This window comes from Aquarana catesbeiana, linkage group LG03 (genome assembly GCF_042186555.1).
Source record: "Aquarana catesbeiana isolate 2022-GZ linkage group LG03, ASM4218655v1, whole genome shotgun sequence".
Taxonomy (NCBI): domain Eukaryota; kingdom Metazoa; phylum Chordata; class Amphibia; order Anura; family Ranidae; genus Aquarana; species Aquarana catesbeiana.
Window position 1 is genome coordinate 562,692,541 of NC_133326.1, and position 27,744 is coordinate 562,720,284.

The 27,744-nt window shown below is 43.1% G+C and overlaps 1 protein-coding gene across 1 annotated transcript in view; it reads right to left on the reverse strand.

The window, feature by feature from the left end:
• SLC13A4 (solute carrier family 13 member 4) overlaps positions 1-27,744 on the reverse strand; it is a 111,271-nt gene that overhangs the window by 31,420 nt on the left and 52,107 nt on the right. The window contains exons 8-11 of the mRNA XM_073621799.1: positions 26,411-26,598; positions 24,786-24,905; positions 19,562-19,663; positions 6,361-6,462 (exon numbers count right to left, since the gene is read on the reverse strand). Of these exons, the coding sequence (XP_073477900.1) occupies positions 6,361-6,462; positions 19,562-19,663; positions 24,786-24,905; positions 26,411-26,598 (512 nt within the window). The remainder of the gene's footprint in view (positions 1-6,360; positions 6,463-19,561; positions 19,664-24,785; positions 24,906-26,410; positions 26,599-27,744) is intronic.

The following is a 27,744-nucleotide window of genomic DNA, read 5'->3' on the forward strand; positions in this document are numbered from 1 at the left end:
AAGACTCTCCATTTGAGTCAGATACAGAACAAATCCTCTCACAAACTTCTCCACAAGCCTCCTCAGTATCCCCAGTAATATTATTACAATTTGAAAAGATGCTTCATAAGGCTTTAAAACAAACCTCAGACCAAATAACAAAAAGCCTAACCAAAGAAATAAGAGAGCTGGGAAACCGCACCGCAGCTTTAGAAATAAAAATGGATGAAATTGAAATTACAACCCAAGAAAATATAACAGAATTGGAACAATTAAAAAAAGAGAATTTAATACTTCAAACTAAGCTCGAAGATTACGAAAATAGAGCCAGACGTTCAAACTTACGCATAAGGGGAATACCTGAAACTGTGACAGACCTGCAATCTACTATTACTGCTCTATTACAAGAACTAAAGCCAGATATCCCTATTGAACGTTTAGAACTGGACAGAGTACACAGAGCCCTCACAGCCAAAAAGAAAGATGGACCCCCACGTGATATAATCACAAAATTTCATTATTACAGAACGAAAGAACAAATACTAATTGCTGCAAGAGAAAAAAAGGAACTTAATTTTCAAGGACACAATTATCAAATTTTTGCTGACCTATCCCAACTTACTATTACTAAAAGACGATCCATGAAACCCCAACTAATGGAACTGCAACGCCACAACATTATGTATCAATGGGGCTTCCCCTTTTCAGTCAGATTTAACTACCAAGGTACAATTTACAGAAGCAGATCAGCAGATGAACTACAACAAACCCTTTTAAAATTAAATCTGACAGAACCCACAAGCAGCAACACTCCCACACGCAGAAGAATGGCATCATCTTCACCTTCAGGCAGCACCCAGAAAATTTCAGAACAAAATGGGAATCATCATTCTCACAAAAGAGGCCGTTATGCCACATCATCCATGGACCAAGAAGATTCAATGGACTGACATCCTAATTCCTGATATCTCTTCATTTATTATACTAAGAGATGGTTCTCTATAAAAAACCTGTATTTATAACTGAATGTAACTGCATTCTGATAGTCACACACTGTGTGGGATCATGTTACATTCCAGTTATATTTCTTATTACTTCTGATTCATATAGCCTTAGAATATATAAGTGAAATAAGGAAATTCTTGTTCAGTTATATATTATCAGGTAATAACAATAGATGTATTACTTTTTAGGACAAATATGTTCAATAATCCAGAAGTAATGGAAGCTTTTTCTTTCTTTTCTTAAAACAAATATATTATTATCTAACTAGTTCCTAGAATTATGTTTTTGTTTATTCTAATCTGAAGCAATACAACCTCAATTTTATGAGTTAACATATCTAAACAGTTACATATGAATAAAATATGTAATTGTTTACTCTAAAAGGGTTAAAATCCCAAAATAATTCAAACTATCTTCATCAATACCAAAGTTATTAACAGTACCTTTCTAACTGAATTATTTAGCCTAGGGCAAGACTAACCATATACAACCACCCTGGAATAAATAATTTCAACAAAAACTATATTCTGCACTCCAATTAATGAAACATCATTTTGATGTCTTTTGACATAGCACTTCTCTCCTGTAAGCGGAAGATCCGTGTACCCCCATTAGCCCTCCTCATTCTCCCAACCATATTATGTGGGAGTGTGACGAAGGCACTTATTCCCCTGAGAGAGATATTTATTCTCTTTCACGGGTAAATTGTGATTACTTGCAAAAAATAATTTATACAATGTATCATCTAATCTCGTATGTTTTTTGTTTACTCTTTACTCCAGAATTCACTGGTTTCTTTTCTATCTATTCATCTCTTCAGTCCACACAGGTTGATCTGCGCAGTCAGCTCTGCATAACAAAAAGTAAGTCAAAACTATTTGATCTATTGCCATGGCACCACTGAATATACTTTCCCTGAATGTTCAGGGAATAAATGTCCCTCAAAAAAGGACCAAAGCCTTCCGTACTTTCCATAACAAGAAGGCTCACATAGTATGCCTCCAAGAAACACACTTCACCAAAGATTCTACTCCAAAATATATTTCTCCTTTTTATCAACAAATTTACACGGCTTCTGCCTGTACCAAGCAAAGGGGAACTCTAATTGCATTTCACCGATCCACACCATTCACCTTATCATCAGAAATTAAAGACCCAGAAGGTAGATACCTGATACTCATGGGTTATATAATGGATACAGCAATCACGGTGATTTCCTACTACGCTCCTAACAAACAACCTACACCATTCCTCTCACATATATTACAAGTGATTAATACACACAAAATAGGAACAGTGATAATGTGTGGGGATTCGAACCAGGTCCTCCTCCCATTTCTAGATAAATCACCTTTTACACCATCCAAAATAACCTCTAGATTACCTTTTTCTCAACTTCTTTCCAAATACAATCTGGTAGATTCATGGAGAGAAAGTAACCCAATGAAAAAGAAATTCACTTATTTCTCGCACCCTCATCAAACCTTCACCAGAATAGATCATATTTTTCTAACAATAGGAATGATACCAGAAATTATTGCATCAGATATAATTCCGATTCCGTGGTCTGACCATAATGCAGTATACACTACTATAGCCTCAGCCATACCAAAAGCGCATGACCCAACGTGGTACTTACCGGACATAATGCTCAAACACCCACTACATCAGATGGCCATTGAACAAGCTTTAAAGGAATACATATCAATTAATAATACAACAGACATCTCCCCAATAACACTGTGGGAAGCTCATAAGCCTGTCTTGCGTGGTACAATACAAAGACAAATGGCACTATTTAAACGGGAACGCAAAAATCTAGCAAAAAAACTAGAACTCAATTTTAATGCAGCCTACATATCATTCCAAGATAATCCATCTCAGAGTACAAAATCTCATCTGGAAAAATCTAGATTGGAATACGATCTATTTCTCACGGAGTCAGTTGATAAATCCCTCAAACGCTCCAAACACAATTTCTACATGAATACAAACAAACCAGGTACATATTTGGCTCGGGCATTAAATTCAACTAACAAATCTTTCAAACCAATACGTTTGACATTATCAAAAAATGTTTACACTTGTAATCCAGTTAAAATAGTCCATAAATTTCACTCACATCTCGCAACTTTATACAAGACAAACAATGAATTTAATCCTACAGAGGCTGAATCCTTCTTCTCAAAAATAACCTTACCTGAGTTATCTCAGAATCAAAAAAGCAGTTTGGATGAGCCTATAACTATAGATGAAGTTGCTAACGCCATAAAAGACCTAAAACTTAATAAAAGACCAGGCCCAGACGGCTACTCGGCTTTATACTATAAAACATTCTCAGAAATACTCTCTCCCATTCTCACTGAAACTTTTAACAAACTTCTAGATGGACATTCTTTTCGGCAAGAAACACTAATGGCAATTGTTTGTATGATCCCAAAACCCCTTTCTGATGATACTTCCTGTGTGAATTATCGGCCTATCTCTCTGTTAAACCTCGATATTAAATTATTAGCAAAAATAATAGCAAAACGCCTCAATAGCATTATAGGAAAATTAATACATAGAGATCAAGTAGGCTTCATGCCAAATAGACAGGCAGGCGATAATATACGCAGGGCAGTGTTATTGGCACATATTGCTAAAAAACGGAAAATCCCTTTATGTTTTCTGTCTCTCGATATTAAGAGGGCATTTGACACAGTATCCTGGCAATATATGCAATATTCATTACAAAAATGGGGTTTTGGACCCCACTTTTTAACATGGATCAAAGCATTATATAATAAACCCAAAGCCTATATAAAATATGCTGGATACAAATCTGAAGCCTTTAATATCGAAAGAGGTACCCGACAGGGTTGCCCATTATCTCCCTTATTATTTGCCCTTATACTCGAACCCATGGCCCAATACATCAGAACAAACCAAACTATAACTGGCATTGAAGTAGGAGGTATTACACACAAATTATGTATATTTGCAGACGATATATTACTTTTTCTATCATCACCACAGGTCTCTGGTCCTAACTTAATACCAGCTCTTGATGGGTTTGCAGCCCTATCCGGCCTTATGATTAATCCTAAGAAATGCCTAGTGCTTAATATTTCACTCACAAACATGGAATTGATCCCGGCTAGGGCTGCACTCCCATTCACATGGGCAGAAAAATCAATCCCATATCTTGGAATTCATTTAACAGCATCTCATTCTGACTTATTCTCAACCAATTATCCTCCTGTATTAAGACAGATCACAAATCTAATAAAACAATGGTCGCAACTTCCTTTATCCTGGATAGGGAAGATTAATGCAATCAAAATGACTATTCTACCCAAATTGCTTTATCTATTCAGAGTCCTCCCTATTCCAATTCCTTCCTATTTTTTGAGAATAGTACAAAAAAGAGCAACTTCGTTTATATGGGGCTCTTCTAAACCACGTATACCTATACACACACTACATCTTCCCAAAAATAAAGGAGGCCTGGGATACCCTAATTTTACTAACTACTACAGAGCAGCACATTTGGCCAGTCTGTCCAAATACCATGCAAAACAGGAAATCCCATTATGGGTATTTATAGAGGCTTCAGAAAATGACCCTCTATTAATATCAAATTTATTATGGCTTGATCCTAAAGACCGCTTTAAAATTCATAATCCCATAACTAAACACTTCTTATCTCTCTGGGATAAACTAAAAACCAAATATCAGTTACAATCTCCACACAATCCTCTCCTTTCTTTTATCAGAAATCCGGCCTTTTATCCGGCATGGATCTACCCAAATTCTTTTAAAGCTTGGACAACATCAGGCATTCAGACACTAAATGACTTCATAGCATCTAAATCATTCCTTTCATTCCCATCGCTTAGAGAAAAATATGATCTACCAAACTCTGAGATATTTAGATATCTCCAAATCAAAAATTTCTATACACCATTCCTAAAGGGGGATACACCATTATCCCAATTATCCATTTTTGAATCAATCTGTACAAAAGATCCATTTGCTAAAGGTACAATTTCATCACTTTATAATCAATTATATGGAGTAGCAAATCTTAATAGACCCTCTTACGTTCAGAGGTGGGAGGAGGACCTGGGACGAACTTTAGAAGACACGGACTGGTCTAACATATGGCTCACATCTAAGTCATCTTCACCCAACATCTTAGCACTGGAGACAAATTATAAAGTCCTAACTCGCTGGTACCTTGTACCCGCTAGAGTGGCAAAATATTCACCTAATACCTCAGCTCTTTGTTTTCGAGGATGCCCAGAAATAGGCACACATTTACACATATGGTGGACGTGCCCAGTAATCCAAACCTTCTGGAAGGAAGTCTTCGTGATTGCATCTAAAATATTTAAAAAAATAATACAACCAGATCCATATTTAACTTTACTTAATCTAAAACCGGAATGGTTAACACTCTCTCAATTCAAACTTATGATCCAACTAATAACGGCTGCAAAACAAACAGTGGCCAAGGCATGGAAATCTCCTACATTGGTACTAGCAGAAATAATTCACAGAATGAATAATACAATGTCCCATGCTAAGATGGTAGCCATCGATCAAAATCAAATTCCAAAATTTGAAAAACTTTGGCATCCTTGGATAAAACAACAGTTCCTGTCAAACTTCAATGACTCTGTCCTGTTGCCATGGTAACAGATTAAATGACTTACAGAGACACCCATTCTAAGGCTTCAAAGAGAACTAAAAAGAATAATAAACTGACGAGCGGGACAACCTTGTGGACCATACCTCTACCTTTCAACCCTTTTTCTTCTTTCTCTTTCCTTTTCTCCACCTTACGATTAAAGCTCATTATCAGAATTTATTTGACCTATATACACACCACTTGTAAACAATATGTATAGTAGGTATAAATCATTTAAATACCTACAAAAGTAACTAAGGAAATGATATATATCTTTAATTTAGGTTTACGTGAACCCAATGTTTAATATTTGAAATTTCATGATATTTACCTATATAAACCCTACTGTAAAACAATGAGCTTACTTTATAGATCCTTGTAAACTTACTTTATGTATCTTTATAACATTGTATACTCAATAAACTTCTTTTGACAAGGAAAATCTACCAGCGCTACAATACCTAACACTTTTTATGGTATATTTAACAGACCAAAGGGCAACAAATACCATGCTTTCATTGTTGGGGTTACATACAGTTTAACTTTGACTTAGGAGTTGTGTTGCAGCCAGTTCAACAAAACTGGTGACAGTCTTGCTTTTTTCCCCAAGGATACCAACCATGTTATCTGACCCAGCTCCGACAAACTTTGTGCAGGTAATACTGACAATTTATCTCTGCTGCATAAGGTTGTATACTTACTTCTCAAATAAGGATTCCCAGCCAGGTACAAAGCCCGGCTCACGGGTGAACCAGAGGAGGGTCATCAGGATGAAGAAGAAAACAGTCACCTTTTCTGGGTAGCTGAAATATACATACATGGTTTTATTCTGTAAGGCACAGCCAAAATCAATAAAGATGGAGTGAAGTGGTCTACAGCGAGGAATCAAAAAACAGCTGATATAAAATGTAGAAAACAGAAATTTGATTGGTTGCTGAAATCAGAAACTTTACTCTGCTCTTATGTAGACGATGTGTACTGTGTGATTTCATGAATGAAAAGCACACACTTCTATGCAGGATCATTATGGGCAGTAGGAGTGAACCTCCTGGAGTCTGAGCTGTGTAATTCTTTTTCTTTCTATGCTTTCTGTACCTCCAATAACAAACACATTTTTAAAGCCGTTTTGAATATGATTGATGGGTGGGAGAAACGTCTTTATACTGCTATTTTTTTAACACTGGGCTCTCCATATGTGAGAATCAGCAAGAAACCTGTAGTGGGTGCTCCAGCATCACCAGCAAGGGTGTTCCAGGATCACCAAGCTACCAACAAAAGGGAGTGGGGTGGATGGTGCAGTGCTGTAATACCTGCATAAAAACGGAAGTATTCTGCAGACCAGGGACGTGCGGTGAGGTCAGTGGCTGGTGGTGAGGCACTGGCTAGTATCAGAGCCAGATACACGCAGGTTATACAGCATATTTAAGAAAACATCAAGTAGGCATATACTTTGCCTTGAAAAAATATTCACACCCCTTGAAATTTTCCACATTTTCTCATGTGGATCCAAAAACGTAAATGTATTTTATTATGATTTTATGTGATAGACCAACATAAAGTGGCACATAATTGTGAAGTGGAAGGAAAATGATAAATGGTTTTCAATTTTTGTGAAAAGTGTGGCGTGCATTTGTATTCAGCCCTCCTGAGTCAATACTTTGTAGAACCACCTTTCACTGCAATTACAGCTGCAAGTCTTTTTGGGGATGTCTCTACCAGCTTTGCACATCTAGAGAGTGAAATTTTTGCCCATTCTTCTTTGCAAAATATCTCAAGCTCTGTCAGATTGGATGGGCATCTGTGAACAGCAATTTTCAAGTGTTGCCACAGATTCTCAATTGGATTTAGGTCTGGACTTTGACTGGGCCATTCTAACATATGAATATGCTTTGATCTAAACCATTCCATTGTAGCTCTGGCTGTATGTTTAGGGTCGTTGTCCAGCTGGAAGGTTAACCTCCGCCCCAGTCTCAAGTCTTTTGCAGATTCTAACAGGTTTTCTTTTAAGATTGCCCTGTATTTGGCTCCATACATCTTCCCATCAACTCTGACCAGCTTCCCTGTCCCTGCTGAGGAAAAGCATCCCCACAACATGATGCTGTCACAACCATGTTTCACGGTGGGGATGGTGTGTTCAGGGTGATGTGCAGTGTTAGTTTTCCACCACACATAGCGTTTTGCTTTTAGGACAAAAAGTTCAATTTTGGTGTCATCTGACCAGAGCACCTCCTTCCACATGTTTGCTGTGTCCCCCACATGGCTTCTCGCAAACTGCAAATGGGACTTCTTATGGCTTTCTTTCAACAATGTCTTTCTTCTTGCCACTCTTCCATAAAGGCCAGATTTGTGAAGTACACAACTAATAGTTGTCCTGTGGACAGATTCTCCCACCTGAGCTGTGGATCTCTGCAACTCCTCCAGAGTTACCATGGGCTTCTTGGCTGCTTCTCTGATTAAAGCTCTCCTTGCCTGGCCTGTCAGTTTAGGTCAGGGGTCCTAAAACTACGGCCCGCGGGCCACATGCGGCCCGCCGAGGACATTTATCCGGCCCAATCCACCCAGGGCCGGATTCCCGACAATAGAGGCTCGGGCCGGGGCCAGGTCGGCTCGGCTTCGGCAGGGAGCATATCCGCTCCGCTCCGCTCAAGCCGCCTCCCCCACACCAGTAATGGAGGGCTCCGTGTGCCGCGGTGCATGCTGGGAAGTGTAGTTCCCAGCACAGTCCCGCACGGAGACAGGAGGCGCGAAGAGTGACCAAGAGAGCGGAGGCTTCAAGCAACAGCCTACGAACAAGTGAGGACCCCACTGTCCCCCTGTCCACCCCTCTGTCCCCCTGTCCACCCCACTGTCCCCCTGTCCACCCCTCTGTCCCCCTGTCCACCCCTCTGTCCCCCTGTCCACCCCTCTGTCCCCCTGTCCACCCCACTGTCCCCCTGTCCACCCCTCTGTCCACCCCACTGTCCCCCTGTCCACCCCTCTACCCCTCTGTCCCCCTGTCCACCCCACTGTCCCCCTGTCCACCCCTCTGTCCCCCTGTCCCCCCCTCTGTCCACCCCACTGTCCCCCTGTCCACCCCACTGTCCCACTGTCCACCCCTCTGTCCCCCTGTCCACCCCACTGTCCCCCTGCCCCCCCTCTGTCCACCCCTCTGTCCCCCTGTCCACCCCTCTGTCCCCCTGTCCCCCCCTCTGTCCACCCCACTGTCCCCCTGTCCACCCCACTGTCCCCCCTCTGTCCACCCCTCTGTCCCCCCTCTGTCCACCCCTCTGTCCCCCTGTCCATCCCTCTGTCCCCCTGTCCATCCCTCTGTCCCCCTGTCCACCCCACTGTCCCCCTGTCCACCCCACTGTCCCCCTGTCCACCCCTCTGTCCCCCTGTCCACCCCTCTGTCCACCCCTCTGTCCCCCTGTCCACCCCTCTGTCCCCCTGTCCACCCCACTGTCCCCCTGTCCACCCCTCTGTCCACCCCACTGTCCCCCTGTCCACCCCTCTACCCCTCTGTCCCCCTGTCCACCCCACTGTCCCCCTGTCCACCCCTCTGTCCCCCTGTCCCCCCCTCTGTCCACCCCACTGTCCCCCTGTCCACCCCACTGTCCCCCTGTCCACCCCTCTGTCCCCCTGTCCACCCCTCTGTCCCCCTGTCCACCCCTCTGTCCCCCTGTCCACCCCTCTGTCCCCCTGTCCACCCCACTGTCCCCCTGTCCCCCCTCTGTCCACCCCTCTGTCCCCCTGTCCACCCCTCTGTCCCCCTGTCCACCCCTCTGTCCACCCCACTGTCCCCCTGTCCACCCCTCTGTCCTCCCTCTGTCCACCCCTCTGTCCCCCTGTCCATCCCTCTGTCCCCCTGTCCATCCCTCTGTCCCCCTGTCCATCCCTCTGTCCATCCCTCTGTCCCCCTGTCCATCCCACTGTCCACCCCACTGTCCCCCCCTCTGTCCCTCTGTCCCCCCCTCTGTCCCCCTGTCCATCCCTCTGTCCCCCTGTCCATCCCTCTGTCCCCCTGTCCACCCCAATGTCCCCCTGTCCACCCCTCTGTCCCCCTGTCCACCCCTCTGTCCCCCTGTCCATCCCTCTGTCCCCCTGTCCACCCCTCTGTCCTCCTGTCCACCCCACTGTCGCCTTGTCCATCCCTCTGTCCCCCTGTACACCCCTCTGTCCTCCTGTCCACCCCTCTGTCCCCCTGTCCACCCCTCTGTCCCCCTGTCCATCCCTCTGTCCCCCTGTCCCCCCTCTGTCCACCCCTCTGTCCCCCTGTCCACCCCTCTGTCCACCCCACTGTCCCCCTGTCCACCCCACTGTCACCCCTCTGTCCCCCCTCTGTCCACCCCTCTGTCCACCTGTCCATCCCTCTGTCCCCCTGTCCATCCCTCTGTCCCCCTGTCCATCCCACTGTCCCCCTGTCCACCCCACTGTCCCCCCCTCTGTCCCTCTGTCCCCCCCTCTGTCCCCCTGTCCATCCCTCTGTCCCCCTGTCCATCCCTCTGTCCCCCTGTCCATCCCTCTGTCCCCCTGTCCACCCCTCTGTCCTCCTGTCCACCCCACTGTCCCCCTGTCCACCCCTCTGTCCCCCTGTCCACCCCTCTGTCCCCCTGTCCATCCCTCTGTCCCCCTGTCCACCCCTCTGTCCCCCTGTCCACCCCACTGTCCCCCTGTCCATCCCTCTGTCCCCCTGTACACCCCTCTGTCCTCCTGTCCACCCCACTGTCCCCCTGTCCACCCCTCTGTCCCCCTGTCCACCCCTCTGTCCCCCTGTCCATCCCTCTGTCCCCCTGTCCATCCCTCTGTCCCCCTGTCCACCCCTCTGTCCTCCTGTCCACCCCACTGTCCCCCTGTCCACCCCTCTGTCCCCCTGTCCACCCCACTGTCCCCCTGTCCCCCCCTCTGTCCCCCTGTCCACCCCACTGTCCCCCTGTCCACCCCACTGTCCCCCCCTCTGTCCCCCTGTCCCCCCCTCTGTCCCCCGGTCCCCCCCTCTGTCCCCCTGTCCACCCCACTGTCCCCCTGTCCATCCCACTGTCCCCCTGTCCATCCCACTGTCCCCCTGTCCACCCCTCTGTCCCCCTGTCCATCCCACTGTCCACCTGTCCATCCCTCTGTCCCCCCCACTGCCCCCCCCTCTGTCCCCCTGTCCACCCCTCTGTCCCCCTGTCCATCCCACTGTCCCCCTGTCCACCCCTCTGTCCCCCTGTCCACCCCTCTGTCCCCCTGTCCACCCCACTGTCCCCCTGTCCATCCCTCTGTCCCCCCCACTGCCCCCCCCTCTGTCCCCCTGTCCATCCCTCTGTCCCCCTGTCCACCCCTCTGTCCCCCTGTCCATCCCTCTGTCCCCCTGTCCATCCCTCTGTCCCCCTGTCCATCCCTCTGTCCCCCTGTCCATCCCTCTGTCCATCCCTCTGTCCCCCTGTCCATCCCACTGTCCCCCTGTCCACCCCTCTGTCCATCCCACTGTCCACCTGTCCACCCCTCTGTCCCCCTGTCCATCCCTCTGTCCCCCTGTCCATCCCTCTGTCCCCCTGTCCATCCCTCTGTCCATCCCTCTGTCCCCCTGTCCATCCCACTGTCCCCCTGTCCACCCCTCTGTCCATCCCACTGTCCCCCTGTCCACCCCACTGTCCCCCCCTCTGTCCCTCTGTCCCCCCCTCTGTCCCTCTGCCCACCCCACTGTCCCCCTGTCCACCCCCTGTCCACCCCTCTGTCCCTCTGTCCATCCCTCTGTCCCTCTGTCCATCCCTCTGTCCCCCTGTCCATCCCTCTGTCCCCCTGTCCATCCCTCTGTCCCCCTGTCCATCCCACTGTCCCCCTGTCCACCCCTCTGTCCATCCCACTGTCCCCCTGTCCATCCCATTGTCCCACTGTCCCCCCCTCTGCCCCCCCCTCTGTCCCTCTGCCCACCCCACTGTCCCCCTGTCCACCCCCTGTCCACCCCTCTGTCCCCCTGTCCATCCCTCTGTCCCCGGTCCATCCCTCTGTCCCCCTGTCCATCCCTCTGTCCCCCTGTCCATCCCTCTGTCCCCCTGTCCACCCCACTGTCCCCCTGTCCATCCCTCTGTCCCCCTGTCCATCCCACTGTCCCCCTGTCCACCCCTCTGTCCATCCCACTGTCCCCCTGTCCACCCCACTGTCCCCCTGTCCACCCCACTGTCCCCCCCCTCTGTCCCTCTGTCCACCCCACTGTCCCCCTGTCTACCCCCTGTCCATCCCTCTGTCCCCCTGTCCATCCCTCTGTTCCCCTGTCCATCCCTCTGTCCCCCTGTCCATCCCTCTGTCCCCCTGTCCACCCCACTGTCCCCCTGTCCACCCCTCTGTCCCTCTGTCCCCCTGTCCCCCCCTCTGTCCATCCCACTGTCCCCCTGTCCATCCCTCTGTCCCAATGTCCATCCCCTATATATATTATTATTTATTATTCATTCTTTTATTCTTTTGCACTACAAAAAAGATGTGTGCATAGGAATTTAGGAATTAGTTCATATTTTTTTTAAACTATAGTGCGGCCCCCCAACAGTCTGAGGGACCGTGAACTGGCCCCCTGTCTAAAAAGTTTGAGGACCCCTGGTTTAGGTGGACGGACATGTCTTGGTAGGTATGCAGTTGTGCCATACTGTTTCCATTTTCGGATGATGGATTGAACAGTGCTCTGTGAGATGTTCAAAGCTTGGGATATATTTGGTATATGTATATGTATATTTGGATATATTTGTATAACCTAACCCTGCTTTAAACCTCTCCACAACTTTATCCACAACTTTATCCCTGACCTGTCTGGTGTGTTCCTTGGCCTTCATGATGCGGTTTTTTCACTAAGGTTCTCTAACAAACCTCTGAGGGTTTCACAGAACAGCTGTATTTATACTCAGATTAAATTACTCATAGGTGGACTCTATTTACTAATTGGGTGACTTCTGAAGGCTTGGTTCCACTAGATTTTAGTTAGGGGTATCAGAGTAAAGGGGGCTGAATACAAATGCACGACACACTTTTCAGATATTTATTTGTAAACAATTTTGAAAACCATTTATCATTTTCCTCCCACTTCACAATTATGTGCCACTTTGTGTTGGTCTATCGCATTAAATCCCAAAAGCATACATTTACATTTTTGGTTGTAATATGACAAAATGTGGAAAATTTCAAGGGGTATGAATACTTTTTCAAGGCACTGTATTAAATGAACATTGTCTCATTCAGTAGCATTATAAATAAATGAGATAGAGGTCTAATTTTCTAATTTTTTTTTACAATAAATAAATAAAATGAAACTAATAAATTATATTTACTATTTATAATAACTTCTAACTTATTTATCTGCCTTCGGTCCCGCCCTGCTTTCCCAGCTTTGGCCCAGGACACAGTTAGGCTCCATTCACACTAATGCGTTTTTTTGATGCATTTTGCATTTTGCAGAAATGCATGGGAATTTTTTAACATGGGTTCCTATGGAACATGTTCACATCAATGCATTTTTGTACTTCTGTGTTTTTGGAAAGGGTCAGGGACTTTTTTCATGCAAAATGCAGCATTTTGCATGTAATAGAATTCAATGGACCAGCATCAAAAATGCAAGTACAGCGTTTTTACAGCGTTTTTGCTGCATTTTTGACGCGTTTTGCGTTTTTGGCATTTTTTTTTTTTTAGACTGTATACAGTCTAAAAAAAAACTGTGAAAAAAAAACGCAAAACGCGGCAAAAACGCCACAAAAATGCTGTAAAAACGTTGTTCAAAAACGCAGCAAGCACCACAAAAAACACTGCAGAAACGCTCAAAAGCAACATGCATAGATGTGAATCGAGCCTAAGGCTCCATTCACACTAGCGCGTTTTTTGATGCATTTTGCATTTTGCAGAAATGCACGGAAATTTTTTAACATGGGTTCCTATGGAACATGTTCACATCAATGCCTTTTTGTTTCTCTGCATTTTTTGAAAGGGTCAGGGACTTTTTTTCATGCAAAATGCAGCGTTTTGCATGTAATAGAATTCAATGGACAAGCATCAAAAACGCTGCTCAAAAACGTGCCAAGCATAAAAAAAAAACCTCCAAAAACGCTAAGGCCCCATTCACACTAGCGCGTTTTTTGATGCATTTTGCATTTTGCAGAAATGCACGGGAATTTTTTAACATGGGTTCCTATGGAACATGTTCACATCAATGCTTTTTTGTATCTCTGCGTTTTTGGAAAGGGTCGGGGACTTTTTTTCATGCAAAAAGCAGCGTTTTGCATGTAATGGTTTTCAATGGACAAGCATCAAAAACGCAAGTGCACCGTTTTTGCAGCGTTTTTGATGCGTTTTTGGTGCGTTTTTGGTGCGTTTTTGCCGTTTTTTTTATTTTATTTTTTTTTTTTTTTGTAATTTTTTTGTAAGACTGTAAAAAAAATGAAAAAAAAAAAAAAAAACGCAAATCGCGGCAAAAACGCCGCAAAAACGCTACAAAAACGCTGCTCAAAAACGTGGCAAGCATGAAAAAAAACCCTCCAAAAACGCTCAAAAGCAACATGCATAGGTGTGAATCGAGCCTAAGGCCCCATTCACACTAGCGCGTTTTTTGATGCATTTTGCATTTTGCAGAAATGCACGGGAATTTTTTAACATGGGTTCCTATGGAACATGTTCACATCAATGCTTTTTTGTATCTCCGCGTTTTTGGAAAGGGTCGGGGACTTTTTCTCATGCAAAATGCAGCGTTTTGCATGTAATGGTTTTCAATGGACAAGCATCAAAAACGCAAGTGCACCTTTTTTGCAGCGTTTTTGATGCGTTTTTTGGTGCGTTTTTGGTGCGTTTTTGCCGTTTTTTTTTTTTGTTTTTTTTTGTAATTTTTTTTTTTTTTTTTGTAATTTTTTTGTAAGACTGTAAAAAAAAATGAAAAAAAAAAAAAAAAAAAAAAACGCAAAACGCATATCGCGGCAAAAACGCGGCAAAAACGCCGCTAAAACGCGGCAAAAACGCGGCTCAAAAACGCGGCAAGCATGAAAAAAAAACCTCCAAAAACGCTCAAAAGCAACATGCATAGGTGTGAATCGAGCCTAGGCTCGATTCACACCTATGCATGTTGCTTTTGAGCGTTTTTGGAGGTTTTTTTTTCATGCTTGCCACGTTTTTGAGCAGCGTTTTTGTAGCGTTTTTGTGGCGTTTTTGCCGCGTTTTTGCCGCGATTTGCGTTTTGCGTTTTTTTTTTTTTTTTTTTCCATTTTTTTTTACAGTCTTAAAAAAATTACAAAAAAAAATAAAAAATAAAATAAAAAACGGCAAAAACGCACCAAAAACGCTGCAAAAACGCTGCAAAAACGGTGCACTTGCGTTTTTGATGCTTGTCCATTGAAATCCATTACATGCAAAACGCTGCTTTTTGCATGAAAAAAAGTCCCCGACCCTTTCCAAAAACGCAGAGATACAAAAAAGCATTGATGTGAACATGTTCCATAGGAACCCATGTTAAAAAATTCCCATGCATTTCTGCAAAATGCAAAATGCATCAAAAAACGCGCTAGTGTGAATCGAGCCTAAGGCTCGATTCACACCTATGCATGTTGCTTTTGAGCGTTTTTGGAGGGTTTTTTTTCATGCTTGGCGCGTTTTTGCCGCGTTTTTGCCGCGATTTGCGTTTTGCGTTTTTTTTTTTTTTTTTTTTTTTTTTTCATTTTTTTTTAGTCTTAAAAAAAAATTACAAAAAAAAAATTAAAAAAAAAAATTAAAAAAAAACGGCAAAAACGCACCAAAAACGCTGCAAAAACGGTGCACTTGCGTTTTTGATGCTTGTCCATTGAAAACCATTACATGCAAAACGCTGCTTTTTGCATGAAAAAAAGTCCCCGACCCTTTCCAAAAACGCAGAGATACAAAAAAGCATTGATGTGAACATGTTCCATAGGAACCCATGTTAAAAAATTCCCATGCATTTCTGCAAAATGCAAAATGCATCAAAAAACGTGCTAGTGTGAATGGGGCCTAAGGCTCGATTCACACCTATGCATGTTGCTTTTGGGCGTTTTTGGAGGTTTTTTTTTCATGCTTGCCACGTTTTTGAGCAGCGTTTTTGGGGCGTTTTTGCCGCGATTTTGCCGCGATTTGCGTTTTTTTTTTTTTTTTTTACAGTTTTTTTTACAGTCTAAAAAAAAATTTAAAAAAAATTTAAAAAAACGGCAAAAACGCTGCAAAAACGCTGCAAAAACGGTGCACTTGCGTTTTTGATGCTTGTCCATTGAATTCTATTACATGCAAAATGCTGCATTTTGCATGAAAAAAAGTCCCTGACCCTTTCCAAAAATGCAGAGATACAAAAAGGCATTGATGTGAACATGTTCCATAGGAACCCATGTTAAAAAATTCCCATGCATTTCTGCAAAATGCAAAATGCATCAAAAAACGCGCTAGTGTGAATGGAGCCTAAGTGCCATATATAATCTATATAATAAAAGAATAGAACCTGAACCATTCTCTGATTTTATAGATCATATACAGCACCTTCATTAGTTCTCACAGTTTACTAATTTAACCAGCATAAGGACTTGTTTTAGCATATGGAAAAGCGTTCGAACCATACATGTGAGGTAGTGCCGCGATTGTTAGAGCAAGAGCAATAATTCTAGCACTAGACCTCCTCTGTAACTCTAAACATGTAAGCTGTAAAAATTTTTAAAGCGTCGCCTATGGAGATTGTTAAGTACTGAAGTTTGGCGCCATTCCACAAGCAATTTTAAAGCGTGACATGTTAGGTATCTATTTACTCGGCTTAATATCATCTTTCACATTATACAAAAAAAATAGGGCTAACCTTAGTGTACATACAGTGGAGCAAAAAAGTATTTAGTCAGCCACCAATTGTGCAAGTTCTCCCACTTAAAAAGATGAGAGAGGCCTGTAATTGTCATCATAGGTATACCTCAACTATGAGAGACAAAATGTGGAAACAAATCCAGACTAGGTCGCCTGACAAGTCGCCCCTATGTGAACCGAGCCTAAGAGGCTCCTCTGTCCTCCACTCATTACCTGTATTAATGGCACCTGTTTGAACTTGTTATCAGTATAAAAGCCACCTTTCCACAACCTCAAACAGTCACACTCCAAACTCCACTATGGTGAAGACCAAAGAGCTGTCGAAGGACACCAGAAACAAAATTGTAGACCTGCACCAGGCTGGGAAGACTGAATCTGCAATAGGCAAGCAGCTTGGTGTGAAGAAATCAACTGTGGGAGCAATAATTAGAAAATGAAAGACATACAAGACCACTGATAATCTCCCTCGATCTGGGGCTCCATGCAAGATCTCACCACGTGGAGTCAAAATGATCACAAGAACAGTGAGCAAAAATCCCAGAACCACACGGGGGGACCTAGTGAATGACCTGCAGAGAGCTGGGACCAACGTAACAAAGGCTACCATCAATAACACAGTACGCCGCCAGGGACTCAGATCCTGCAGTGCCAGACATGTCCCCCTGCTTAAGCCAGTACATGTCCGGGCCCGTCTGAGGTTTGCTAGAGAGCATTTGGATGATCCAGAAGAGGACTGGGAGAATGTCATATGGTCAGATGAAACCAAAGTAGAACTGTTTGGTAGAAACACAACTCGTCGTGTTTGGAGGAGAGAGACTGCTGAGTTGCAACCAAAGAACACCATACCTACTGTGAAGCATGGGGGTGGCCACATCATGCTTTGGGGCTGTTTCTCTGCAAAGGGAACAGGGCGACTGATCCGTGTACATGAAAGAATGAATAGGGCCAGATATCGCGAGATTTTGAGTGCAAACCTCCTTCCATCAGCAAGGGCATTGAAGATGAAACGTGGCTGGGTCTTTCAGCATGACAATGATCCCAAACACACCGCCCGGGCAATGAAGGAGTGGCTTCCTAAGAAGCATTTCAAGGTCCTGGAGTGGCCTAGCCAGTCTCCAGATCTCAACCCCATAGAAAAACCTTTGGAGGGAGTTGAAAGTCCGTGTTGCCCAGTGACAGCCCCAAAACATCACTACTCTAGAGGAGATCTGCATGGAGGAATGGGCCAACATACCAGCAACAGTGTGTGACAACTTTGTGAAGACTTACAGAAAACGTTTGACCTCTGTCATTGCCAACAAAGGATATATAACAAAGTATTGAGATGAACTTTTGATATTAACCAAATACTTATTTTCCACCATAATTTGCAAATAAATTCTTTCAAAAATCAGACAATGTGATTGTCCGGATTTGTTTCCACATTTTGGCTCTCATAGTTGAGGTATACCTATGATGACAATTACAGGCCTCTCTCATCTTTTTAAGTGGGAGAACTTGCACAATTGGTGGCTAACTAAATACTTTTTTGCCCCACTGTATAGCATAATAATATATTAAAATAGTAAACGTGGCGCTAACTCCAAACAATTGTTAAGAAAGTCAAGTTAAATAATATATTATTATATTTAATAATTGGAAAACGAATGCGCAAACCATAAAGACTAAAAATCCCAAGAGTGGCAGCCAACATTGATAATGTGTCCCCACAAAAAATATATTAAAATAGTGAATGTGGCGCTAACACCAAACAAATATTAATAAAGTAATCGGTTCAGAAACAAATTTATAAAAGTGCAAAAAATGTGCATGTGCAAAGATCTCAATATAAAAGATCAATTAATTTCAAGTCCATATAATAAGTCCAATCAGTATAAAAGTCAAAAATTCATAATGTGCCTCTGACAAGAAGTGAGAGGCACTGTGAGCTCATCCTCTCAGTCTACTGAAAACAGCTTGTGCCAGCTTGTATTTAAACTGGTCGCCCTGTATGTATCTTCTGACAGGCTGTGCAAGGAGCCCCATATCTCTGGAATCATAGGTGCTAGGAGCCCCAAATTTTGACCAATGGTGGGGTAGGACTTTGGCTACCTACCCCCCCCCCCCCTCTATTTGGGGCCGCTGTGACCCCAGGTCGCCTCGAAGCTCAGTCTTTTTTTTGTTTTTAAAGTTCATGGCAGCTGGCTCTGCCTCACCTGCCTCCCCTGACTGAACGTCCCTGCTGCAGACAGGATTTTATCACTGTATGCATGTCAAGATTTAATTTAAAATTTTAACTTAAGTGTGCCTTTAAGTGTTACAACCCCTCACCACTCTATGCAAATCTAAAAAAATGTATTGACTTTGGTTTTACTTTAAAGCTCAGTTCTGGGTTCCCCTTCTCTGCCCCACATCATCCTCACTGTATGCCACAAGCACCAACTATCATAATACCCAAATAGCACCTTCAGCTGTAGCTGATTTGAGCTGTTTGGCTGCAGGTACTGTTCTGCTGAAAATTTTTGGCCCAGCTTCTTCAGAAAAAGTCATCTAAATTATCGACTTCTGTGAAGCCAGCAGGGCCACCCACTGTTAAAATTTCAACTATTGAGATTTCCTCTGAATTGGCTGAAATTCTGGTTTATGACCAGCTTTATTCTGATCCTTTTCTGCTTTAGCTAAAACTGAATTAAAAGAAAAGTGCAGATTAAAAAACAATCATACTCACCCGCAGCATGATTTCGAGCTGCAGCTGTCCCCTGCCAGCTCTAAGACGGAGAACCAAGTGATCACATGACATCTGATTCCTCACTTCTTGGTCTTCAGTGAGCAGAGAGCTGTGGCTGTCAGCCACCAGCTCTCTGCTCTGCCCCTCCAGTGCTCAATGGAGGGATGGGATGTGAAGGGGGCTCTCAGTCGCATGCTAAAAGGCTAAACCAGCTGCCAATAATGTCAGGATCCCTCCAGAGCTTGGACTGGCTCTGTGACGTCAACCGACAGCAGGCTTCAGGTTGCTGTCGGCTGACTCTGGGTCACAGGAGTGCAGAAATAAGTGCAATCCTGTGACCCACAGAAGTATGGCCAAAAGAGATTTGGCCATGTTTCTCCTTTAAACATTTTAGCTGGAGCTGTACATATGCAATCATATACCTCATTTTTCCCAACTTCTCATATTCCTCCTGGATTCTCTTCTCAGACACTTCTTCCTGTTTGGTCTTTTTCTTCTTGCTGAGAGAACAGGTTTCCCTAAAACTAAAGCATAATATGGTCAATTTATAATTATCAATAAGTGCACCGCTGTCCCCCTACCATAGCGAGAAATTATCTAAATAAATTTATAGATAAGAAGCAATCCCACATAAAGTGACAAATATGCATTGGCTCTAAAATATGCATCCTGAGTCCTTGGGTATGGTATAAGGGGGTAGTGCTACACTTACTGATACTTATGTTTTGATGACATATTAATTTTTGTGCTGGCAGACTAAATATTAGGTCAAAAGGAGCGTGGAAGGCTTCTAACTAATAGAATGCATGATATATTATAATTTGGTCCACAGTTATGACTTTAAAAAAAAAATATGTCTGCTCACTCTGTCAAAGAAGAAGTTGGGCTTACCACCCTTTTATAAACCTAAAGAGAGGAAAACACTCACATGCACTAATCTCTATTCACTCCATATTATGCCTCTTTTTAAATTAGGAGTGTCAACAGGAGCAAGGTGCTTAAAGCGGAACTACACTGCATCTGAGCACCACAAACCAAAACCGCTATTTAATTCATTTTTAATATTCAAAGCAAATTTAACCATCCATCTATGTCTCTATGCTTTATTTTACTAAGAAAACACCCCTTAGCATTTCTGGCTGTGGCCACCATGAATAAGGGCAGATTATTCATGTTTAGAATCCACCTGCCCTTAGCCCAGGTATGCAGGCAGGAGGGTGTGCTTAGCTGAGAAAACCCCTCCCTCCACCCTGAAGACTCCTGGGATTTATGATATAATTTGCCTAGGTCTAGAAACCAGGAACTAACAGAAAAAAATATATAAAAATAGGTTTAAAACAAGTTACTAAAGAGCAGCATAATAATTAAAAATAGTTACTGTTGATGGAAAGAGCGAAGTTCCGCTTTAAAGTGGACCTATCAAACAGATATATATTTTTATGACACAAGCATGACATCATATACAGTACATGGGTATAGCTCAACCCCCTAAATACATATTAGGCAACACTCCATGCAGCTAGTTTTTCGGGTTTCATGTATTTATGAAAGCAGGCATAATATAAAGACATAACAATAAATTGTAGTACATGCACAAGATCTCCCCTCTGTTCCATTATATAGACAGAAGCTACAAGCATCATATTCATTTTCATTAGAACAGAGGAGATCAAGACACAAAATACAGCAATTGACATGCATCAACACACACAGAGAGATACCAGAAAGAACCTTCGGCTGGCAGGCAGAGACTCAGACAATTTGAATCTTGGTGGAAAAGGTGGAAGCAGACCCTTTGATCAATAACAAAGTCTCAGTGGTTTTTCGGTTCCTGGGTGAAATTAGTCAGTGAGGCTACTTTACTGTTCCTCTAGAGCCATGCTGTACTCTGTTATGGTCAGATGAGCCCTATGGCTTAGGAAGAGATCTCCTCCAAGTCAAATTGGTGCAGTATTCCTCTAAAATCACAGGGGGGCATGCCAGGAATATTCCAACATTCAACAGGCAGGCAAAAGTCAAGAAAACTAAAGACTTGGAGGCCCTGTGTCTTCTAGACTTGGATAAAGCTATAGAAGAGAGTGGATGAATGCACAATCATCCTTTCTTCATTTTCCTATGTTCACATCTGCTCCTCCCTAAGAGAAGCAAAATTATTTTGAGGGATTCTCCAGCCAAATTTGCCCAGTAGGTACCAGATTGCAGGAGTTTGCAAATTTGGGCAGAACATGTTTGGGATCGATAAATGCTGTTAATAGTTCAATAGAGACTTTTCCATAGAGATTTTTCTTCTCCTCCCCCAACCATTTCTGCCCTTCAACCCATGTTGTTCCCTCCAAGGTTCCTTGGAGCAAGCATTAAGCAGGATGACAATTGCAGCCAATCGCTCAAGCCATCAAACCAGGCAACTGGATGTTGTCTGTTAATTGAGTAGATGCATAATTACACATTCCTGTACATCCATGTTTCTCCAAATAGCTTCGCTTTGTCATTCTAGAGTTCCAGTTTGTTTGAAAGTGTTTTGGCTTTTCCACATCTCTCAGGATTTTCTCTAAGGTTACAAGTGTTCCATTTCTTGGACAGCAACCTGCTAATAGCTCAATGTCCTCAAGTCCAGATTATGACTCTGATCAAATTTGTATAGGTTGACAACTGGGAAAAGGGCCAACACAGCCTATTACATAATGATGATTTGGGGAGTGGTCCTGGATACTCAGAGGAATACCACAGAGTATTCTTCAGAGAAGACAAAATATTTGTATCCCATTTGAGACAGTTCATGGTTCTATCCCATCTGTCTGCATACCATGGTCTCAAGGTGATAGGGATGTTGTTTGCAACATGTTCTATGGTCAGATGGGCTCACTGGAGATTGAGACCTTTCTAAACAGGATTTCTAAAGTAATGGAAAGACGCTTCCTGCACCAAAGGATCATGTTGACCCCACATATGAGATCGTTTCTTTGGTGGTTGCTAAAGCTAATTCATCTTTTTATCTGTCATTAGCTGAGTCCAAACATACCGATAGTGATCAGCTTGGAAATTTATTTACTTGGTTGGGGTGCTCACCTCAATGATCTCCTAGTCCAAGCTCAGTGGTGAGTTCCAATGAGGGACAAAGTGTTCAATATCTTCGAGTTGAGAGTGGCTTTTCAGGCCTTGAAGGTGTTTGGGCAACCCATCTGTGGCGCTTTAGTTATGCTCCAAATAGACAACAAGATGTGTGGTTTCTAATATTTACTGCCAAAGAGGAATGTAGAGTTGTTCACTGATGATGGAGGTATCCAATTCAGGTTTGGGCACAGCAGAACTTGTCTCACTCTCACCTCATTGCTTCCCACATTCCAGCACCCCCAGAACCTCCTGGTGGATGCTTTAAGGTGCAAAGCCTTGGACAGCAAGGAATGATCTCTGCACCTAAGAGCCTTTCCGTGTATCTGCAGAAAATAAGGTTATTGGGTTCTCTACCTGATGGCAACCCCTACCAACATGAATTGCAGACGCTTCCTGTTGAGAGTGCTTTTCCAAGCAGTAGAAGCAGTGGATGTGCTGTCCCTCTGTTGGGTCAGTAAGCCTATCTATTTCCAATAATCCCAGTGACCTTTAGGATTCTCAACAGGATCCCAATCATCTAGGTGTGGTAACAATAATCATTCCCCTCTGGCCTTGCAGGCTGTGGTATACTCTCTTGAAGTCTCTGGCCATGGAACCTCCTATCTCCTTCCGTAGATTTCAAACCTCAAGCAGCAGGGCTAAGTGCTTCATCTGATTCCAGACAAATTACATCTAGTGTCTTGGAGGCTGAGAGGGGAAGACTGGCTTGCCGGGGCTGCTCAGCTTCAGTGTTTGAAAATTCACAGAATTTGCAGGTTCTAAAGGATTTGAACCTCTGTTCCCTGCTGTGACATACTGTATATTATGAATTTACTGCAAGTAGGTCTTGATATGGGTTAAAGTGCTAGCGCCGTTAGAGTTCAAATCTCAGCCCTGTCCTCACTCCCTGGGATACAGTGGCTGTCTCATAATCTGTTGAACCTATTCTTAAAGACCTGTGCAACAATTTACCCTCCAGGAAGGTTGTTTTTTGCCCCTTGGGATTTATAAATAGCTCTAGACATGTCTCATTTTAACATTTCTTCAAGATCAGACTTCCTCAAAATGGACGGTAACACTGAAAGAAGTACCGTATTTCTTACAGCGATCATGTGAAAGAGTAGGAACTCAGATAACCAAGCATCAGGTTACAAACCACCTTATTGCTGTCATTTTTCAAACATAATGATCCCTCAGCATCATCCAATGATCTTCAGATCTTTTCATTTGAGTCAGGACATTGTCCTTCCAGCATTTCAAAAGTGAAATATCTGATTCACCACAAGCATTGGATGTGGGCAAGATGTTGAAGAAGGTTGGACAATTGGTTCATTAGGCCTGGAGGTGTCAGAAATGGGCATCGTGGCTGGTCAAGGTAATCTGGAAGGCTTATATGGCAAACAAAGATGGATCCACCAACTAATCTCAGGGCCCTACCAGACGGATTGCTTAATTGTGGGTGGAATTTAGAGATCCAGAATTGATCTGCAGGTCAGCGCCCTGGTCCCTGATAATTATACTTTGCTGGCCCTTAAGCATAAACACATTCAAAGACCACCCAGTGCTTTGCTTTGAGTATAGTTAGGAGTATACTGCCTTGTGGTGGGTGTTTAATTTATAGTATAGCTAGCCTGTGATTGGGTAGGGGCAGAGCTAAAGCATCAGGCAAGGAAAATATCCAGGTATATGTTACCTTTCACAGAGATCTTTTATCTGCTTTTCTGTCCAGAAGGACAGAGCCATCTTTGTTCAGGCATCATCCAGGGTCACCAACTATTTCCTGTTAGATCTTTCTGTTAATCTCAGAGTGTGTGCAGCCAGGCTAGAGCATGCAGCTGACTGAGAAACCTAATCATTGAATAGAGCACTGTAGCAAATGTTTCCAGAGTGCTGAGCCTGAAGTGGGGTGGACCTCTGCTGACAGCCGCTTGCTTGTGTGTCCGGATCAGAGACTCCTTCTGCCACTTGCCTGTGGAGTCGATCCTGGGATTCCTCAAGCTGCTCACCCCCAACCTACCACATTGTGAGAGGGACATTGTCATAAGGGAAGTACATGTAGCTGTTTGAAATTTTTGGCTTGATTTACTATATTATTCTCGCCCCTTGGTAACCCGTCTCTATTGGGTTTTTGTGCTATGCTACCACCTAGTGATCATTTGGGCATTGCTCCTAGTAGCTCCTGTTTTGCTACATTAATTGTTTTCCACTGTTGTGTACTGTGTGCATAGCTTGTTCAACCCTTTTGCATTGTTATCCTTACTCTTATTTATTTTATTTAATGTCAAGTTAATACTACTCTTTGTCTGATCATTTGGCTGATCGTGCATTCTGTTACAGTGACAATGTTACAGTATGATAACTGGGGGAGAGGAGACTGAGGGAATGCTTGTTATGATAAAAAGTGGAGCTTTTCTGAAAAATGATTCTGTTGCTGTCTATCATGTCAGGAATGTATTTATAGAGACTCCTGAAGTTAGTAAAAGGTTGACTTTAAAGAAAAGCTTCCTTACTGAGTACGCCCCCTATGTGTCATGTTATTTTGTTTAATGTACTCACTTGCATCCCAGGAACAACCAATGCAACCACACCCAGGTCAGCAGCAGCACAGTGATGGTAATGGGCAAGCTGAACACAAACCATGTTCCGAAATTGACCACATCGGCATCCGGGTAGCGGCTGTAGATTTATTCATAATATGTGACAAAAGAAAACAAAGTTACAAAAATAAAATAATAAAATATACTCCAATGGTAAACTACATCACCCACGTTGTTTTAAAGGTAAGGTTTAGTCAAAAATGTATTTTTCCCCCTATAGATGCAGTCATATCACTTACCTGTAAAGGAGTATGTCTCACATTGTGCAGGCTGCTGCTGTGTGTAGAAATCTCCTCTGCAGGGTGCTCGGTCCTCCTTCTGGCACTGAACTTTTAGCACAACAAAGGGTAATTCACTTTAGGTCTTCAGGCTGAACTGCATTTAAGACAGTCCTTTGTTGACCTGCCCCCTCCTACCCTCTCACTCATTAAGAAAAGCCTGTGTATTGGAATGTAAAATGATCTCTGAATGGGGGAGAGATGGATGAATGACAGGATTCTCTTCTTCATTCAGGGATCGCCTTACATTTAGTGTAAACAATGTATTGGCTTTTCTCAGGGCACTTGAGGGGAGGAGGTGCAGGTCCCTGTTAGACCACTTTAAATGCAGCTCAGCCCAAAGACCCAAAGCTATTCACAACCGCCATGCTGGAAGTTCAGTGCCAAGAAGAGGACCAGGAACCCTGCAGAAAAGGTTTCTACACCCTGCATGATGTGGGACAGTTGCCAAGGATGCTGTGGATTCAGTTCTGCATTTAGTGAATGCAGAAAAGCAAAGATCTGGGTCTGCTGGATATTTCATTAGGGAAGCTCCACAGGACACTTTACAAAGAAAAACAACGTTTAGATACACATTGGTGCCAGCACTCTGATATGTAATCATATTAAAGCTTAACTCCAGCCAATTTTTTTTTTTTTTTCTAATTTAGGATAGAGGGGGGGAAAGTTCAAACTTCTGTCAAAGTTATTTCTGTGTTCAGTGCCAGGTCTTCTTTAATAAAACAAAGAGCAACATGCAAAGTGCAGAATCCCATACCAGCCAATCAGACATCAGAAATAAAGTATTTTAAATAGAATTGCAGCTTTATAGAGACATACAATTATATTGTTCTAAGTGACTGGTGTGGGATGGCAATTTAATAACATTAATAATACTGATTACATTAAAAGATTTGTTTAAATGGAGGGCTGAGGGAATGGTACTTTAAATAAGTAATGACATATATCAAATCTCAAGATTTTTAATTGTGGAGTTGGGTGGGCTTTTGGGTGGGCTTTGGGTGTAGTAGGTCCCTGAAAAGCTAAAGTAGTTTTTATGCTTGATGGGCTAAATATAGAGATAACTTTACAGATTTCCAGTATTCCACTTATTTGAATAAGGTATAGTTTTACTTTTGTTTTATCCAAATGTTGTACTGGTCATGATTGTGTAAATTTGATAAAAAAAATAAAGGAATTAAAAAAGTAATAAAGTTTGACTGGATACTTTGCACTCTGCATGTCATCATTACACTTTAAAAAATATCTGGATTTTTAATATTCAGCAATAAAATCTGGGTGGCATTGCTGGCACTGAGATACCTACTTCTTAAAGTGCTCCAGGAAGATTAGACTGGTGGAAGTTCCAATAATCGTAGTCAGACCCCCGATGGTGGCAGCGTAGGAGACACCGAGAGACAAACACTTGCAGATCATGTGGTCATGTTTGGATCTGTATTTTCCTTGTGCCTTTGGATCTTTGGTCTCAGAGGATGGAAGAACCAAGATTTGGGTCTGTAGAAGAGGATACATTATTATTTAGAATAGACCTGTCTAGGTGTGAGTACCTTTCTTCGCCAGGCACAGGCACAGATAAGATATCACTTTCCTCTTGTAGGGCTAACTTTTTTTTTCTTGGATTTTCACTGATGTAAAAAATATTTTAACCAAAGTACCAAACATATGAAGCACACTGCAACCCAATTCATCGCTGTGTATGATGTGTACTCTTGCTTTCCAGTGGAATACAGCTCACCTACGGGAATGAGTGGGGCCACACTTTTCACTGGAAAGGCTGTGCATTGTCAGGCAGGGCTGCACAATGAAGATCGTTGGAACACAGAGGAAGGTAAGAATTTAACTTGGCAGCCTGCACTCAGGTGAAATAGAGGACTAACTAAAGGACAAGTTGAACGTATGTCCTTTAAGATATAGTTTAACCCCACATTGACCTCAACCCCTACCTTATAGTGACCAATAGACACGTGCATTTGTTTTCGTCCGAATGCATTTTCGTCCGAATTTCGGCTATTTTCGTTATTGTTTTAACAAACGATAACGAACGTGTAGAGTCCGAAAAGCGAAAGATCCGACATAAACAAATGCTTTATTTTCATTTTCATTTTCATTGCGACAACAGTTCGATATAGATAGGGGATTCGACATGACGCTGACAATAGCGATCTGTGCCCATCGAACCTGTGGTCGAATGTGCCTAACCTTAGCTCTATTAGCCCAAGATTATTCTACATAGAGAGAAAAGATTCGACATAGAGACAAAGGATTCAACATTATAGAGACAATAGCAAAAAGGTCAAATATGCCTAACCTAACTCTATTAGTCCAAGATTATTCAACATAGAGAGAAAAAATTTAACATGAATTTCAATTTAACATGATTCGACGAAGCAGTCGCCTTGAGCGGATATTTATGGTCAAATGCTCCGCCCATAGGCTATAGAAGAATTTTAATGTTGGTTGACTAGAATAATAATTAATAAATATAATTATTACTAGTGTCATACAACATTAGAATTCTACTATAGCTTGTAGGCAGAACATTCGACCGGAAATGTAGGATTGTGGCGTCGTACAGTTTAGCTGCTCCTTCGAATCTTCTTAGAACATTCGACAGACACCATAAGCCTTCAAAGACAGATT